The 18,942-nt window shown below is 60.5% G+C and overlaps 1 protein-coding gene across 3 annotated transcripts in view; it reads left to right on the top strand.

Moving 5' to 3' along the window:
- Window positions 1-6,986: 6,986 nt before the first annotated feature.
- Window positions 6,987-18,942, top strand: part of NFIX (nuclear factor I X) — a 97,232-nt gene continuing 85,276 nt past the window's right edge. Inside the window, exon 1 of one of the 3 annotated variants that reach the window (XM_043911298.1) lies at window positions 6,987-7,114. In XM_043911298.1, coding sequence (XP_043767233.1) covers window positions 7,088-7,114 — 27 coding nt within the window. In that variant the 5' untranslated portion in view covers window positions 6,987-7,087. Of the gene's footprint in view, window positions 7,115-7,268; window positions 7,288-11,099; window positions 11,120-18,942 lie in introns of those variants that run through there. The other 2 variants (XM_043911297.1, XM_043911294.1) reach the window with 2 other exon arrangements.

The following is an 18,942-nucleotide window of genomic DNA, read 5'->3' as shown; positions in this document are numbered from 1 at the left end:
TCATGTGTGTAACTGGGTGTGCGTTCCAAGAACTGCTGGGGCTCGGATGAGCCCCCCCCTCACCTGAGGGCCTCCTGGCATGAAGGGGGTGCCCAGCTGCCTGGGACCTCCAACTCCTCACAGGTTTCAGGAGAGCCCCAGCCGATGAATATTCATAAGGTGGGGGGCTGGCACCCACCGCCTACAGCTGCGTGTCCATTAGCCCCCCTGCTCTCCAGGCTCCGACGGCAGTGGGTAGAGGAGAGTAGCAGTGAGGGCCTCTCCCTGTCTCCATGACTTGGGGGGTTTCCTAGTGACTATTGTGGGGGTCATTTAGCACCTTTGACTGCCTGTTGGGAGGGCTAAGGGGCTGTCTCAATGTTGTGACAGACAGTGGGGAGAGTGGCTGTTATGTGACAGGATGTCCCTGTCACCGTGGTGTGGCTGTCCCCCACTGTTTCTTTGTAGCTCTGTCTGGGGACTCTGGGTGTAGTATGTCAGCGCATTTGTGTGCCTGTCACCTGCAACAGCGAGACACTTGAGCGTGCATCATCAGAATACCTGTAAGCAATTCCAAAGCGAGTGGCCTGTACCTTCTGGTGACCTGCTCCGTGACAATCACGGTGTGTTGTCGAGTTATTGGAGTAACTGGTTGGGTTCAAACATTGCTCCAGGGGCAGCTACGTGCCACGCCCTGAGGCTGAAGTGATCAGATTGGCTTCCCCTCCTTGTGACCGAGCAGGGCAGTCACTCTGTGTGGCCACGTGGCTAACACAGCTGCAGGGGCACCCGGGCCGAGCATGCAAGTGCGCCCCTGCTGGTCACCGTGATGCTGACACAGGGTGGGGGTCAGCGTGTCCGGGTCCGTGTGAGGAGGTGTGAGACGGCGTGGCTGAAGGCACGCGTGACCAGCATCACTGAGGCTGTGACGGCACTTCTGTGGGCGACAGCGTGGGCTGAGGGTGTGACAGGCAGTGTTGCTGGCTGAAGGGGCGACGGTGCAGCCCTGTGTGCGGCTGAAGGGGCGACGGTGCGGCTGTGTGTGACCGTGTGACTGACGATGAGACAGTGGCGGCTGTGTGTGGCTGGGCGATGGAAGGTGTGACGGTGACACCGTGTGTGTGACAGGGAGCCAAGGGCCTATCATGGCCGCACCCCCACCCCTAGGCAGCTCAGGGAGCCCGACTACACTGTCACACACAGGGATACGGTCACCTCCCGTGGCGTCTCACCTCGGTGCTGGAGTGAGTGGCCCTGTGGCATGGGACTGGCAGCTGCCTGGCCTGGGGACATATGTGGACCTGAGACAGGGGACACTTGGAGATCCGGGGCCAGCTGGGCCTGGCCTGGCTCCTCTGACTTCCCTCTACAGGCTGGCTTTGGGGAGTGGCCTCTAAATGTGCAGGGGATGAGGGTGAAGAGGGCTCCTCCGGTCTGAAGGACTCCGGCCTGGGCCCTGGCGTGTGACTGGGTGGCCCCTGACGCTCGGCCAGGGACATGGTGTGGCTGGCCTCACCCCCCTCCCCAACCCCCGGTACCCACACCCTGGTCGGCTGGGCGGTGGCGGCATACAGAGGCCCCATTCAGGAGCCAGGGCCAGGTTTCCAGGACGGGTGGGGTGGGTCTCCAGCCGGCTGCAAATGAAATGTTTCCCCAGCTCTTTCCTTGCCTCCAGATGAGCGCTTGCCACCGGAAGCCCTGCCGCCTGCCTGTCCTTGGCCCAGTAGGGCTGCGCTGCTGGGGCACGTGTGAGTGTGTGTCTACGGGACCTTATGTGCAGCTGAGGGCCAGCCTGAGCGTCCCCACATGTGATCTGGGGGTACCTGTGTATGTCTCTGGGTGTCAGTGTGTGATCTAACTAACTGTGTGTGACCAGGGCTGCTCTTGTGTATCTGTGTGTCCCTATGTATGCCATCTGTATGTCTGTGTGTGACTTTGTGTATGCCACATCTATGGATGATTTTGAGAGCCTCTGTGTATGCTCAAAAGGTCTTTAAGACTGTGTGTCATTGTGTGACTTTGTGTGGCCTTGTGTGTGTGCGTAACCGGGCTTAGCAGGTGATGCTGGGAGTTTGCACAACTGCGTCTGGTTGTGTCTCTGTGGGTCAGTGTGTGTCTGCATCTCTAGGGAGGGTGTCGATGTGAGGGTGAGGGTCTTTGTGTGTGACTGGAGTGTTACTGGTGTGGGATGGCTCTGTGGCTGTGTGCGTGCTTGTGTGTCTGTGGACTAAGGTTGTGCGCCAGCATCTCTGGATGATCCTGTGTCTGTGTGATTATAGTATTTATATGACCCCTCCAGAAGAGGAGGAGGGTCTGTATCTTAGTGTGTCTGGGTATGCCTGTATGTGTCTTTGTCATTTTGTGCCTGTGTGACTGTAGGAATCTGGTGTGTGTGTGTGTGTGACGTGGATGCAGGTGCCTGGTCAGGGGCACCTTGGTAGCGGGACCTGTGATTCTGCAGTCTCCAATAGGGGTTCCCAGCCTACAGAGGGGGCAGCGAGCACAAGGCTGGGACCCCAGGCCTGGGCACAGACCATGCCCTCCAGGCTGGGCAGGGAAGACATAAGGCCCTCTTAAAGAGTGGGGATCCCCAGTCCTGACAGGAGGGCCTAGAGCACCCCTCCCTGACCCTGGCAGCATCTGCAGCCTGGCTCCTCATTGACCCTATTGCCAGATGTTCGTCGTCCTCTCTGGAGGGCCTGCCCACCTGCCCACCGAGCCCAGCCACACCTGACCCCACCTTTGGTGGCCCAGGACCTGGCTGCCAGAGGCTAGATGTTTGGGCACTGCCTCCCACTGCCCCCAGCATCCTGGCGGGGTAGTACCGTGGGCCTGGTGCCTGCTCCTCCCCCTCCTCCTCTCCCCACACACCTGCATTGTAAGAACACACCTGCTGCCAGCTGCAGCCAGGTGGGCAGCCCCGGCAGGGAGGAATGTGGGGGATTCCAGCTGTGGCATTCCAGCTGTGCCCAGCCCCCTGGCAGCACCCTCCTCCCCTGCGATTTCTTGAAAGCCAGGTGTGGTCCTAAGACCTGGGCTCTGCAGGGGAGAGGGGTAGGGGGAAGGGAGGCCCCCCCCACCACTGTGTCCTTCAGCCTTTCTGCAAAAATCCTCCCAGCTGACAGCTGTGGAGGGGGGAGTAGAGTGGATGTGTGTGTGCACTGGGGGGGGGGGGGGCGTATTGTGTGTATGGAAGTAAGTGTGTGGAGAGAATTCTGAGTGTGGATCTGTGCATGAATATGGGGACAAATGTTCTGTTTGTGTGAACATGTGTGAGGGTGAAAGGAAGAGAATGTGTATGTGTGCGCATGGGAAAGGTGTTGTGCTGTGAGGGTGTGTGTGAATGGAAGGATGGCGGGTGTGTGTGTGTATGGATGTTGTGTGTGTGTACGCATGGCACACATGTATGAAGTGGGTATGGGATGCTGGTTGCAGCAGAGCCCAGATGCAGGACCAGGAGGGTGAGGAGGGAGTGGGCACAGCTTGTGGAACAGGGCTGGGAGGATGGGCCGCCAGGTAGGGGGAGGCCTGAGCCAAAGGTGACTGAACTTCTGAAGGGTTACCACTTCACAGCTATTTGCAGAGGGGCAAGGAGGGTCCCTGATGGCTCAGACAGTAAAGAATCTGCTTGCAATGTGGGAGACCTGGGTTCGATACCTGGGTAGAGAAGATCCTCTGGAGAACAGAAAGGCTTGCCTGGAGAATCCCATGGGCAGAGGAACCTGGCGGGCTACAGTCCATGGGGTGGCAAAGAGTCAGACATGACTGAGTGACTAACACTTTCGCACTACAAGGAGGCCACCCTAGCTGTGGGGGGGTCTCCCCAAGCTTCGAGTTATATTAAAGATCCCAGACACTCCCAAACCCTTCAACCAGTTCTTCCCCACTCCCCAAACCTTTCTCACCGCCCTCCTCCAGCCCAGAGGCCCACACTGCTCTGGTGTCCCCTTCACTCAGGCCCCCATAACCCCCAGATCTATTCTCTGCTCCTTCCCTAAGCCATCCAAGCCCCACCTTGGTCCCCCCTAACCCCTCCCGGGCCTACAGATCCCTAGCTGCTTCTCCTAGCCAGTCCCAGCCTCTCTTGGGCCTCCTCAAAGGCCCCCAGACCCGTCCCAGCCCCCACCATTTCCTGCTCTCCTCCCCTCCCCCGCTCTCCACCCCTTAGCCTATCCCCCACATCCTTTCCTGAGCCATTCAGGCCCCCGGCCCCCGTGATCCCCAAATCCCCTTTCTGCCCCTCCCCTCAGCCCCGCAGAGCCCCCAGACCCTCCCGCATCTTCTCTTCCATCCCCCATGTGGCCCCGCCCCTTCTCCTTGGCTCCCGACCCCGCCTCCGGTGCCTCCTCCCCCACGCCCTCCTGCTGCAGCGGTGGCGGCGGCGGCGAGGCAGCAGCGGCGGCCCTGAAACTTTAAACGGTGTTAAAAGTTTCTGTTTACGAGAAGCCCTTGAATTTTTAAGGACGTATCGATTCCCTCTGCCACGGCCTTGCATCGGCGGCGGCTGCGATGCTGAGCGGGAAGGCCGGGGCAGATGGGTGGGACCCTGGGATATAGCCCCCCAAGAACGGCAGGGACAGACACACACGTAACCAGGCACATTCTCACGCGCACAGAGACCTCCCCCGCCCGACGCGTCGCGCGCACACACACCTAGTCACACACACCAACACAGCCTGTTACACACAGCCCCACTCTCTGAAAAGACACAGAGCCCTGGCTACCCGACACACACAGGCACCTGTGTACACACACTCTGGTACACGCAGATCTTCATCAGGGCCCCAGATCCACAGGGACCCCGCAGAGAGAAACGCATTTCTAGGGACACCCATTCACTCTTTCTGCCACACAGCTCCTGATTACAGGCAGACTGACTGGGTACACATGCTCTGGGACACAGAGAGAGACCTACATCCATACCACACACACAAGCTTGTCACATTCACTGACACTTTCTGATAGAGGCTCAGAGTTGGTGCACATACTGGGGTCAGCTCAAAACACACACACGGTGGCATCCTCATCACCAGCACCTCCTGTCAAAGAGCAGACCCTTCATATACGTGACTCCAACTAGAATGTCAGTGCACCCAATGCCGGATCTTTTGTCTTGTTCCTTACTATGTCCCCAGTGCTAGGCACAGAGCCTGGCAGACACTCACCCTCTGACTCATAGACACCCCCAGGCACACAGCCAGACCCGCATTGCTACTCCACCACACTGGTCCATTCAGAGACTCCAGGGCAGACATACACTGACCTGCCATCTCCTTTCCCCCCAAAGGACAGCCAGACCCACCCAGACTCCGGAGACACAATGTTGGCCACCTTGCCTCAATGATGCAATGTGACCGGGAACATATGCCCTCAGGTATATGTTCACCCCACACGGACACACACACACACACACACACACACACCTGGGCATCAACATGCTTCCAGCAGACAATGCATAGCTGAGAATTGCCACAGCTTCTTGGCCCAGGAGGATGAGAAGGTGCTGGCAGCAGGAGGGAGCTTTGTCTGGGCAGGAGCTGCCTGGGGGCTGCAGGCACTGCCTCCCCACCCACCCTGGGGGTCATTCAAGGGCTCCCCCTGCCCCCATGCCAGGATTCCCAGCACCAACCTTCCACCCATTCCCCATTCCTCCTAGATCCGGAAATGGGGGATCAGGGGCCTGCACGAGGGGAGGGAGCCTCACCAGGGGGTGTGAGTACTGTACCCGAGGCCTCCATGTCCAATTCTGTCCCTGATGGTTGGGACATGTGACCCTTGGAAGATTTGTGTATGTCCATGAGCAGGTCCAAGGACAAGTGTGTGTGTGTGTGAGGGGAGGGGCCTGGGTGTCTGTGTGTGACACTTGTGTACATCTGGGCATCAGGCGTGTGGTATGTGTGCCTGTGTGTAGCTGTGACTGCCACCGTCGCTTCGTATCAGTGCTTTCCCTGCGTTTGGCACGTATATCCTGGCGTCTGATGGTGTGTCTTTGTGTGACAATGTGTCAGTGTATCTTCATAACTGCCAAGGTGGTTTTTTGGTGCAACTTTGTGTGTGTGTGTTGCAGGTACATTTGGGTGTCTGTGTATAGCAGTTGTGTGTCTGGAGAGTGTGAGGATGTGGTTGTATGATCATGCCAGTGTCAGTGTATCAGGATGAATCTGTAGGCGTCAACCTGCACTGATGTGCGTCTTGGTGGTATCAATGTGTGTCCATGTGAGGTCGTACTGGAGTGTGTCCACCTGTATTGGGGAGTCTAAACACGGTTTGTTGTTGAAATGCATGTGTGTGGGCATCATCGTGTGATGGTGGGCCCTGTGTGCGTGTCAGTGCGTGCATCGTGGGTTGCTTTCCTAGTCTTGTGTATGTGTGTGCCTGTGTGTCGGTGCATGTGTGTGGGTTGCGTGTCCATGCTGCGTGTGTAGGTGTCTGCGTGTGCTCTGTCGGACCGTGGAACGTGTGGCAGTGAGTTCTGTACGTGACATGTATGGGGAGGTCCGAGCCTCACTGCGTGTCAGCGTGTGTCTGCTTTGGAACGCGGGCCAGCACGTGTCGGGGTGGCCGCGTCGGTGTGCGCCCCCGCACGCGTGTGTCTGCGTGTGTGTGTGTGCATGTGTGCGTGCATGCGTGTGTGTGTATGTGTGTGCGCGCCGGCCGTCGCTCCCCCGCCCTGCCCGCCCCTCCCCGCGCCCCTCCTCCCGCCCGCGCCGCCCGCCCGCTCCCTCTCCCCGGAGTGCGCCGCTTCCAAACTTTGTCTAAACTTTCACTTTCACAGCGCGGCGGCGGCGGCGGCGGCGGCGGCGGCGGGCGAGGGTGACCGGCCGAGCGGCGGCGGCATGGAGTAGACGCGCGGCGGCGGCGGCGGCGGACGCGAGAGGCAGCGGCGAGCGCGGCGGCGGCGGCGGCGGCCCCGGAGCCGGCGGGGCCGAGCCTGCGAGCGGCGAGCGCGGAGCGGCGCCGGGCCGAGCGCGGGGGCCGCGGGCCGGGCGGGCGCAGCGCGGCGGAGGCCGGAGGAGCCGAGCCGGAGCCGGAGCCCGAGCGCGGCCGCCGCCTGCCGGGCCTCCTCTCGCCGCGGCCGGCCGCCGCGCTCCCGCCCGGGCGTCCAGCTATGTACTCCCCGTACTGCCTCACCCAGGTACCGGCCGCCGCCCCCGCGCGACCCGGGAGGGGAGCGGGCGCAGGAGGCCGGCCGGCGGCGCGGGCGGGAGGGCGGAGGGGGAGCGCGGCGGCTGGGGGGAGTGAGCCCGCGGGCGGCCGAGGGGTGCAAGCCGGGCGATGGGGAATCCGGGCACGCGTCCGGACGCCCCGGTGCGCGTGCGACCCTGGCCCAGGGGCAGACTCCTATTGGGGTTCCGGGGGTGGCTGGCTGCGTGCGTGGCGCTGCCCCTGGAGCGCGGAGCCGGAGTGCGTGTGTGTGAGTGTGTGTGTGTATGTGTGTGTGCGCGCGCGCGCGCTCGACTGGGGTGCAGTGGGCAGCGGGACTCCCGCCGACCTGTGGGCGACTGTGGCGTGCACCCGGACAGCGTGGCCGCTGGCAGTGTTTGCGGGGTGACAGAGTGGCAGGGGGTGGTCCGCAGGGCGCCTTGCGGGGACTGGGGCTGGCGGCGTTCCCTAGGGCGGGAGCAGCGGTTCCGGAGGGTGGCAGCGGCCGGCGTGCGTGGCGATGGCCCTTGCGTGCTGCCGGGGTGCCCGGGGCGGGCCGAGCGGCCCGGGCGTCTCCCCAAAGTCTTTGTTCAGGCCTCACATGGGAGCGGGGCTAAGAAAATGGCGGGGCTCCCAAATTTCTGTGGGGCAGGGGAGGAGAGGGAGGGACGGGCCGGCTGCCAGCCCAGGCCGCGCCTCTTCGCCGACCCTGGACGCCGCAGTCGCGCCCCCCCACCCCGAAAAAAAAAAGAACTTTCCTTAGCGCAAACTTTCCGGCCCCAGCGACCCCGGCTGACTGCCGCGCCGCGGACCAGGCTGGTCTGGGGAATCCCGTCCCGCTGCCTGGAGGCGGGAGGGGCGGGAAGGAGTCGCGGACAACTGCCGATCGTACTGCGGCCACGCCGTCGAGTCAGCCGCGGGCGCTGTGCCGACCTTGGCGCGCTGCGAGAGCGCGTCCCGCCTCCAGCGAAGTTCCCAGCACCGCGCTCGGTGCAGGGCGAAAGAGGCCCGGGGGGATGTGTGCCCTGCCACCCCACCCTCCCTGGAGGTGGCTTCAGGCTCTGAGAGGGCACAGAAGCTACCCAGAGCCCCACAGCGGCCCTGGTAGCCCTGTCTTCTGGGCCATGCTGTGGCTGGCAACCCAGACTCCGCAGAGGGACACCTGGGGGCTGCCTAGCTCTGCCTGCCAGCAGAGCCTACGTTTGGGGGGGCATCTCAAGGCCAAGTCTGGGTTCCTAATTGTCCCCTCTGCCGATCTGAGCCTTGCCAGCTGTGTGCCAAGTGTGCCCAGGCTGGGGAATGGGAGTCCACGTGAATATGGCTGCAATGCGGGTGTGGTTTGTGGCAAGGGGCTAGAGGGTATGTCAGGGGTTTGTGTCGGCCCCCCTTTCAACAAACAGAATGCTTGTATCCACAGATGCTAGTGTGTGTGTGTGTGTGTGTGTGTGAGAGAGAGAGTGAGTGTCAGTCTTGGTGTCTGCATGTGGCCTTGTGGATCAGGCATGGGCAGCCCTGCATGGTATGGACATGTGTGTGGCCAGGAGCAAGGGGTTTCCTGTACAGAAGCAGGTGTGAGTATGCGTTAGTGAGGTGCATATGCACACATGTGTGTCACAGTGTGTATGCAGGTGTGAGCAAGCACTCTGGCCTTGATGGCAGTGTGGGGGGCCCCCACACCCACCATCAGTCAGGGTGGCCCCTCTGACTGGCCAGCCCCCTGCTCAACGACCCCTATACCTAGCTGGGTGTGAGCTATGGCTGGCCAATGTGACTATTTGGGGCCTAGTGGAATCAAGACCTCATGCTTTAGCGGCCCTTGGCCCACCAGCCGCACGCTTAGCTCTCAGGCCTACCCTCCTCCTTGGCCTGGGTGAGAAATTGGCTCCTCAGACATCACAGCACCCTGGGAAAGAAAATACTAGCTGGTCCACTGGTGACAAGATGAGGAAGGGCTGGGGTAGCCCCCAGACTCAGGGCGATGGCCAGGCCTTGGCTCTTTGACACCCCAGAAGGGAGCAAGGGGTCAGCTCTGTGTTGGAGGCCTGAGTGTGGCAGGGTGTCTGGGGAGAGAAGGGGGCATGGGCTCGCTGGATTGCGCTCCTCAGCTCTGGGCAGGCGGCTGCTGTTGACTGGTCAGTGGAGTCCAGCCTGCCCCTCCTGCCAGTCACATTTCTGGGAGCTAGTCTCTGTTTTTATAAATCGTTCTGCTTCCCTAGTTTGCTCTGCCAGTCTCGTCTTTTCCTGTATCTCTGTCTTTCTCTGCCCCTTTTCCGTCTCTCTCACTGTCCTATATCTGTGACTGTCGCTGTCTTTCCCTGTCTCTCTCTGATTCTGGCCCCATCTCTGCTCTATCCTCCCCCTCGAGTCTCGGACTCTGTCTCTCCCTGGCCTCGTTGTGTGTGTGTGTGTGTGTGTGTGTGTGTGTGTGTGGTTTTTTTTTTTTTTTTCAAACCAGAATTGGCTTCGATTTTAAAGTCAATAAATGATTGAGCAGGAACGAGCTTGGAGCAGCGGGGCCCTGGCGGGGAGAGGCACTGTGGGCGAGGGGGAAGGGCGGACGTGGTGATGCGGGGGGGAAGAATCTCCTGGTGGAAAAAGCATCGAAATCCAGGGTGGCTGGGTGGGGTGCTTGCTGGGGCTGTTTAAGCCCACTGCAGTCACGGGCCTGAGTCCTCTGTTGAGGGGAGTGGGGTAGATGGCAGGCCCCCCACTCCTAACAGACAGAACTGCACACAGGATGTGCACACACAGATACACCACCGCTGCCGCCAAGATGAGGACACGAACAACGCATTTGTGCTGACGTCCAGACACACGGCCATGGATGGACGAACTTAGGGACACAGGAAAAGGTGGACCTGTGTTCTGTCCCTACCAGCACACACACACACACACACACACACATACCCCCCAACACACACGGACCCGTTGATATAGGGCACGTGTCTCTACATAAACTCACGGAAACACAGCAATACCGTCCAGACACCTTCGGATACAGGCTGACTCAAGTGTGTCTTCGCTCACACAGACCTGACACAAGACACACACCTCGACACAAGACATGAGGCTGCTGGCTTACCCAGGTGGGTACACAGACACGCATGTTCACCGACATTGCCTGTCACGCGGCCGCAGGAGCAGCGGAATGTTCACGTACCCTTATTTCCACACAATCACATACATACTCCTTCAAGGGAGGGTGATGGGCTGGGGCCTCCCTGATGTCCCCCTGCTCTCTCCCTGGGTCTCTGTGGCCACCTCTCTGTCCCTGTGAAGCTTCTCCTCCCCATCCTGACGCCAACACGAGACCCCTCCTTGTTGTGGCAAATTTTCTCTCTGGCTCTGGCCCTGCCTCCTCAGTGCCCATTGCTGGGGGTGGGGGTGGGGGCAGGAGGCAAGTGTGGCGACCAGCTGGGACAGAGTATCCCATGCTTGGGGCGAGGTTGAGCTCAGATGGACGGAGCTCAGAGCTGAGGGCTCTGCTGGGTTAACACAGTGGGGACTAGAACCAGGCATTGCTGGCCCGGTCCAGAGGTCTTATGTGACCTCAGGGGCTCCCAGGTGGAGCCGTGGGAGCAGAGGTTGAGTGTGAGACTTGGCCAAAGATAGCTCAGGGTTTGAGCTCCAGCTCTGCATCTTCTAATCCCGTGACTGGAAGCACAGGATTTTGTTGGTCTGTGAAATGGGCAGTAAAATATAATTAAAAATATTCCAATGGGCAATAATGATAATGACTTCTCACACTGAGATTAGGCTCAGGGCTGTACCTGGCATGTAGCGTGTGGTCAAGGAAAGGAATGATGTGTCATTTTGGTTATCACTGTTAGGCCAGCCGCAGGCCCTCCTGAGGGAAGGCCACTCCGGAGGGATGGAGGGCAGGGTCAAGCACCTCCCAATCATAGAAATCCAAGTGGACTGCCTGGAGGAAGGAGGAAGCAAGAGAAGAGTTGGGAAGGAAAAGAGGCCAGCCCATGGCCCAGCTGTTTTTCCTCAGGTGGGCTACTGGAGGCCAAGTAGGTGGCGGTGGGTGGGTGGGGTGAGCGGGCAGCGCAGGGGGCTGTGGAAGGGATGGATGGCAGGGGTTCAAGGCAGGGAGAGGTGATGGTGAGGGTGCGGGAGGGGACAGAGAGAGAGCCAAGACCTGGGCTGCCCTGTGGGAACCAGATGGCATTTGTGGGGGGCTTCGGTTGCCCCTGGTCCTTTCCCTGACCTCGACCAAGCTGGCTTTGAGGCCAGGCTCTGAGGCCTTGGGCCAGAGTGTGCAAGGGTGTGTGCATGTGAGTCTTCAGATGTGAGTGGGTCAAAAAACTGAGGAATCTGGGTGGATCCCAGTGTAGACATACTCGTGGCTCCAGAGTCATTTCTGTGTCTGCATCAGGGCATGTCGTCACCTGGGCCCAATGTGGGGATGGGATGCCTGTGCGGGACCCTATGAGGGCCCTTGACAGGGTCCAGCGGGCATTGTGGGTATGTGCAGGGGGCGGGCATGCAGCTGTGGCTGGCAGCAAAGGCTTCCTGGTGGTCAGTGTCAGACCACTGGCTTCCATTTCCAGCCCCCGGGGAGCCTGGCCTTTCTGGTCCCCTTGGTTCCTGTCCTCTGCTCTTGAAGTGCAGGCACAGGGGGCAGGGCGGGGTGGGGGGGGCGTCTCACAATTTCCTCCAGCGGGACAGAGAGGCTGAGGAGGCCGAGACACTGGTGCTTCCCTCCAGCACAGCGCCGAGGAGGGGGCTCCTGTCCCTCCTAGCGGCGGGCGGAGGGGAGAGAATGCAGTCTGTGCTTTCCGACCCCCAAACCCCTGGATGTGGAGGTGAAGGGACCAGGTAGGGGGACACCCCTGAGCAGCTCCCCGGATTCTTCCCAATTCGCGTGTGCGTTCATCGGCACGGCGAGCCGTTGGAGGACCACTTCCCGGAAGATGGCTGTGCGTGTCTGCGTGGCTCCCTTTCCAAGTGGCCCTGTGTCTCCGAGGGTGTGTCAGTGGACGCTGCCTGCTGTCTCTGAGGGTCACCCCCGGCTCCGTCTCTGTGTATTGAGGTGACACCGAGGTGGGGGCGTGTCACCACGGGTGTCAGGATGCCCGATGTGGTCTGTGTCAAGGTGCCGCTGTGGAACGTCACCAAACAAATCATCGATCGAAGCCTCCCGTGTCTGGCCGTCACGACAAGTGGTGTATCAGTGTGTCTTCGTGTGTGGGGCGGCCTGCCTGTGTCCACCTGTGTGGGCGTACCCGCTTCCCTGTGCGGGCCGACAGGTATCACCCCCAGGGCACTGTGTGTCCTAGGCTCGTCCCGCTGACCATCGGCTGCTGTTTGACCACTTGGACCCCTCTCCGTGGCCTCCCCTGGCCTCTCGGCACCTTGCAAAGGGCCCACTATGGCGCCCAAACTAGCGGCTGGGAGTAGGCCGGACTCTCCGAGGCTTCCCCTGAGGTCTGGCGGCCGTGGTGGCCCTGCTGTGGGCCCCACCCTTGCCCCTGGCCCGGCATGGACAGAAGCCCGTTGTGTGGTGAGGTGCGGGTGTATGTTTGGGCCGCCCACAGGCCTCGCTCTGTCTGCCCGGCGCACATTGATCTTGGCTTCTGCCCGTGTCCGTCTTGGCCTGGCCAGCTGGGGTGTCCGGCTGTCTCCATGGGCCTGAGCCCACTGCCCCCGGGGCCAAGTCGGCCCCGGGTCCCCCACCCCCGCACCACCCTGCTGACCCTCGGAGGCTCTGAGAGCATGGTTTGGAAACTGAAGCCCCCTCCCTGATTTCCCCTGCCCCCTCTCTTTCCTCCCTCTCTCGTCCCCTCCTCCCGCTCCCTCTCTCCCTCTCTCTCCTCCTGCCAAACGCATCTTGGCTCTGTCTGAATATCTCTCCTCCTCGATTTTTGGCTCCAGCTCTGGGCGCGTTCACTAAAAGAAGGGCTAGCTCCCCCCTTCCCCGCCCCCCTTCCTTGCCGCCTCCCCCCACTCCGGAGGAGCCCCTCTGAGGGCGGGAGTGGCCGCGTGCAGGGGCCTGGGCCCCCAGGCGGGCTGGGCCAAGGGGGCACAGGCCCGGCGGGCGAGGGGGCTGGGTGGACTGGGCCTGGCAGCCTGAGCGAGCAGTGGCTGGGGTGACTTTGCTGCCCGGTTGGGCGGGCAGGCGGGTGGGGAGGGGTCGGGGGCACGGAGCTGGGGTGTCTGGCTTCTGGTGGGGCTGGCAGGCCTCTGCGAGGCGCAGCTGTGCCCAGAACTCCGAGCTGCGTTTGCCATCACTACCGATGTGGCTGCGCCAGCCGGGGAGGGGGAGGCGGGTGGCGGGCACTGCGGCGCTCCATAGCCAATCGGAAGCCGGGGTTGCACTGGGGAGCTCTCCCCCCACTGGGCCCCACCCTGAGCAGAGACTGGGGGTGGTGGCCAGCAGCAGGCAGGGGGCAGTGCCGCCACCATCGCCCAGAACCCTGCCCCCTCGGTTGGAAGCTCCGTGCCAGCCTTCCTGGCACATATCAGGCAAAGGCGGGGGTCTGTCCCCACCTGAATCTGCAGGAGCAGAGCTGGAGGAAGGGGCAACTTGGAGGAGCACCCCACCCTCTTGGCCCTAGGAGGCAGCTTTCTGTCCGGGGCAGCCAGGAGCTGGGGTGGTAGGGGGAGCGTTGAGGGCCTAATCGTCCGAGATGGTCCATCCAAATATCGGCTTCAGTTGAATCATCTTGGGGGTTTATTCTGGGTCCGTCTCCCACAGAGTTGCACACTCTCACTGGCACACACAGGCACAAAGAAGCACGTTGTCACACACAGGCATGGCACACCGGGGCACACAGACACTGGGGTTCCCATACAGAGGGGCTCGCTTCACACGCAGACACTTGGCGATGCCCCCACCACACCAAACACAGCGACTCGGGCTACGTGCACAGGGACACGCGCGTGGGTGCCGACTCTGGGGTACGCACGGTCACACAATAACACACCATGAGACGCAGGCATCGCCACCACCCAGCAGACCTATGGCGAAAAGCGCATGGCACATGCACGCAGTGACACTCTCAGAAACACGCTGATACACACACACACCTTGCAATGCTTGAAAACATCTGCTTGTCACACTTGGAGGAGAGTTTGCCTCTGGCACCTAGTGGGTGGAAGCCAGGAAGGCGCCCAGCACCCTTAGTACACAGAGATGACCCCAACCACAAATAACGATCCAGCCCTCGTGTCAACCGTTGGGCCGAAGTGGAAAAACTCGGCTCTGGTATATTGTTAGACACATGCAGTCACACACACCGGAGCCTGGCTAGCCCCTGACACCAAGTGCGTGCATGCACACACACAAATACACCCGGATAAGAGTGTGGCTGGCACAGTGTCTCACACTGTCTTGCTCACCAGGACCCAGGTATTGCCAACAAGTGCACGGCTCCCCCCACCTCACAGACACACAAGCCTGGGCACAAATGGTGGGTCACGTACAACAATCCCATGCTGCTCCAGCACACGGGGATGAAGGTCACACCCACACACCCGTTCGCACCTGGGCCACACCTGGCCCTGCTTGGAAATGGAGCCTCAGAGAGGAGACCTGCCCTCCTTGTACCTTCCCTTCTACCTGCCTGCCCTGCCCCCAGCTGTCTTTAAGCAGCAGATCCAACCACCCCAGCCTCTCCTGATGGAACTGGGAGCTCTGAGTCCAGGTGCTGGTTTGTAGACGCCTGGGGGATACTCCTGCGAGGCCACATGCTCGCTTCTGCCCACAACAGCCCTGCCTCTGGGCCCCCGTTTCACAGTCTTGCTTCTGGCAGCCATTGAGACAGTCCAGGATGGAGGCGAGGCTGACCCCGAGGCCCTTGTTCCCCGTGCGGCTGTCTGATTAATCCTCTGGCCGTTGACTCCTTATTTCTGACTCTGGAGAAAGAGTGAAGAACGGTGGCTCGTGGAGTCCTACAGGAAGGAAACCTTTCAGAGGATAATAAGTGAATGAGTGTTTGTCCTCAGAATCATAGCAATGGCTAAGGTGTGCTGAATGTGCGCTGTGTCTTGACCTGAGCTATGTGCCTCCCGAGCTCGTCTCCCTGAATCCTTCCACACGAGGTGGATATGGTAAGGGTTAGCTGTGCCCATGTGTGTGTCTGACAGTACGTTACACCGGGTTGCTCCACTTTGGCACTGTTGGCGTTTGGGACATTTGGACATTATTAGAAGAGTGGGGCCTCTGAGCCAATTTCCTGGGTATGAACCTGGCTTTGTTACTCAGTAGCTGTGTGACCTTGGGCAAGTCGTTCGACTTCTCTGGGCCTCAGTTTCCTCTCATAGGGTTGTGGAAAGGATCAGAGGAGTTGGTTTATCCCAAGTGCTTTAAAACAGTGCTTGATGTGAAGGAAGTGCTTGATTCGATAGATGAAAAGCAGATTCAGAGAAGACGTGTCCTGTATCAGGGCCAAGGGCTAGAAGGTGGTAGAGCCTTGCTCTCTTCTCTGATCACCACTATCCTAAATCTTACTGAATGGAGAAAAATGTAGCTTATTTTCTGGCCTTTATGAAATTTCAGAGTGGCCCTCTCGGCCCCCATACCACCATTCAAAGCATGTCCCAGCTGTTGACCCTTGAACCCTAGTTACAGCTCTGACCTTCAGCTCTTCTGTCCCAGGGCTCAAAATGGGAGTGGACGGTCATCCCACCCTCTCTGCACACCCACCGGCCAAGCTTGTCCTCACCTTCCTGGCAGGGCCCAACGCCCTCTCCCACACCTTGCCGGGCACCTTACCGGGCACCTCGCCGGAGCCCGCGTGCTGGGGGTGCAGCCGGGGGCCTGTGCATTCCTTCCACAAATGTTTGCTAAGCACCTCCTGGGTGCCAGCCCTGTTCTGGGCCCTGGGGGCTCAGCAAGGAGCAAAATGAGTGGAGGTGCCAGCCTCGGTGGGAGGGTAGACTGTGAACCCGATAAACAAGGGAGTGTCCAGTATTTGAGACTGCAATAGGTGTTATGGGGGAACGAGAACAGGTAGGCCCTCGGAAGTGCTGGGCAGCTATGGCTTTTAGCAGAGGTGGTCTGGCGACCTCGCGGCTCAGTGTTGACTTTCAATTTGGTTGCTCTGCCATGGCTCAAGTGCGGCCTCCCAGGTCCTTTGCCCTCTCCAAGGGGCGGTGCAGAGGTCAGGGGTACGTGACTTAGCCTGGTTGCCTGCACCATCCGCCTGGAACGCACAGCCTCTTGTTGCTGCTGTCTGAGGTCATCCGTTATCCCTACTTGTGGATGCTGGCCTAAGACCTGGGGACAAGATGGCCGGGGCCTCTTCTCTATAAAAACTGGGACTCGATGGGCACTGGGTGCTCTCAACTGGGCTGCTCGGAGCTGGGGGGTGGGGCTGGGGCAGCTGGTGGCCCGGAGTGGCACTTCCACCTGGGCCCCTCGATTTAGCTCCCTCAGGGCGGGTCCAGTTTATTTTTACCCAGCCTGTCGCCCTGGCAGTGCCAGGCTGCGCCATCTTTGTAGGGTCTTGGGGAACTGCCCATGGCTTGAGGGGACCCGGCTTTGTCTGCTGGACCCCCAATTCCCACCGCTGGACCCCCATTTCCCTCCACCCCCAAAGCTCCAGGTGTGAGGGCTCTGGACCGGAGCTGGTGGGGTCGGCCCTGCTGGCTGGCAACCCTTGTGCCCAGCCTGGTGGCATTTGGTTTGGCGTCCTGCCTGCCCGCCACCCCCACCCCATGCCCGGGCAGAGCCGAGCGGCTGCTGCTGCCAGTCTCCATTTCGAAGCTTGAGGTGGGGGTGGGGGAATGCCGGGCACCTCCTGGGCCCCCTGCCCGCCGCGTGCCACCTGGGGCTTGTCCCCCATGCCCGCTCTGTGGAAGGGCCCAACATGCTTTTCCCGCTGCCCCTTTGCACCCCAGAGCTCAATGAGGATGCCCGCCTGGCTTCCATCTTCCCTGCTTGCTTCCTCCCTCTCCCGCCTGCTTGCCTGTAATGGCTCACCATTTTTGGCATCTCCTCCCCCTCCCCCTCCCATAGGCGCCAACCTCACTTCAAACCCGCCATTGCTGGTTCTCTGGCCTCTGCTGCCTGGGGCTGGGGACCCTGGAGGAGAGGGTTTGGGGGGCCGAGCATGTGGGCTCAAGGGGGGCTTTCTGGGTGCTTGTGTGTGTGCATCTGGAGGAGGAAACATTCTTCAAGCCAGCTCGTGCAACCAGCCTCGAGGTTGGCAGAGCTGGGCTGCAGAAAGGGGGTGACGGAGAAGTGCAGACACTCCTACTTCTGAACTGACCCTAGGACCTGGTGTCAGCCTCTGGGCCCCAGGGAGACCAGGCGGGCATTTCTCTTCAAGCCCAGGGACAGAAATGGGAAAAGCCAGGCTTCATTTGGAGGGTGCTTCAACCCCTCTTCCCCCAAGCCTATCCCCTCCCACCCTGGACTTAAAGATTTCTGTTCCCCTTCCCCAGAGCTGGGGTGGGGGGATCCAAGCCCCACGCTGGGCACTTGTGCCCACAGAGGGACAAGGGCCTTAGGAGGAACCGGTTTACTGCCCCCCCCCCCCCCAGCCCGGTGCCCGCCTCTCTCGGCACTAAACAAAGTTTGCTAAGTAACTTCAAATGTTATTTGAGGACGGCCTGGCCTCAGCCCAAGGCGGCCCTGTGGAAACTTGTTTTTCGCTGCCGAGGCTGCAAGTATCAAAGACACACTTTCGGGGGGGTGGGGTGGGGGGGTGCTTCGACACTTCTCCCCTCTCTCTGGCAGGGGCTGGTCCTGAACGGACACACAGACACACAGAGGCCTACACCAGCAGAGGGACACACACATCATGCTGTGGCTTGTGACACCAGACACGTGACAGCCGAGGACCACAGTACTCCCCAGAACATACACCCAGTGCACACACACTGACACGCCAAGGGGGCAGGGTGGGGTTTGGAGGGTGCTGCCCCCAACCCACAGGCCCTGGGGTTTTTCCAGCTGGTGAGGTTTTTCCACACTGGGGAAGTGCATGACACAAAGCCTGGAGTCCTGAGTTCTCAGGTCTCCTGGGCCGTGAGTGGGTGCTCAGATGGGTCCCCTCCCCTTTCTCAGCCTCAGTTTCTCCAAATGTAGAAGGAGGCGCTGGGCCCCGGGGAGGGGTGTAAGAAGTAGAATCCCACACTGATTAGAAGAGTGACTGGGTTGAAATCAGTGAAGGAAGCAGTGAGTCCCTTAAAGTGGGATCTGAGCACAAGGCCTAGGGTACAAGCAATGCTTGTAGGTGTCAGCTGGCATTTCCAAAAACCTAATGGGTGTCCACCCTGACTGGAGGCCCGGACCTCAAGCAACTCTAGGTTCGCCAATTCCTAGGGAAGTCTCTGTTTTTCTCATCTTCTTCCTCCATTTCTCTCTTGGCTTTTCTTGGTCTTTCCCTAAATCCCTCCTTCTCTGGGTCTCCACCAGCCCTCCCCAGGCCTGGAGCTCAGGGAAATCGTGGAAAACAGGCTCAGGGTGTGTGTCCCTCACCAAAGCCAGCCAGGCCTGGGATCCTCCATGCCCTGAGGTTCCTGATGACCTTCCTGGGGTGGGGATGGGTATCTGAGCTGACACAATGTGTCCCCCTGGGGAGGGGTAGGCTCCATCATAGGGGCACCTCCCAAGGTTTGTAAGCAGGTGGGGTCCCACTGAACAATAGAAACGCCAAGGTGGACAGGACACTGAACCGACCTACCCCCGGCCTTGAGAGTCTCCCCGTCTGTCAGCCAGACCCTCACTGAGGTAGGTTTGTGGGGGTCCCCTGGTCCCAGCCCCACACACCACTTCATCTCCACTCACAGTCGGTACGCGCAACACCCCGCCACCCGCAGTCTGTCGCGCAGTGACAGCCTGTCACAGGCACTGCCGCACACCGG

The sequence above is a fragment of the Cervus elaphus genome, chromosome 9 (assembly GCF_910594005.1).
Source record: "Cervus elaphus chromosome 9, mCerEla1.1, whole genome shotgun sequence".
Taxonomy (NCBI): domain Eukaryota; kingdom Metazoa; phylum Chordata; class Mammalia; order Artiodactyla; family Cervidae; genus Cervus; species Cervus elaphus.
This window is presented reverse-complemented; position numbering and strand designations above follow the sequence as displayed.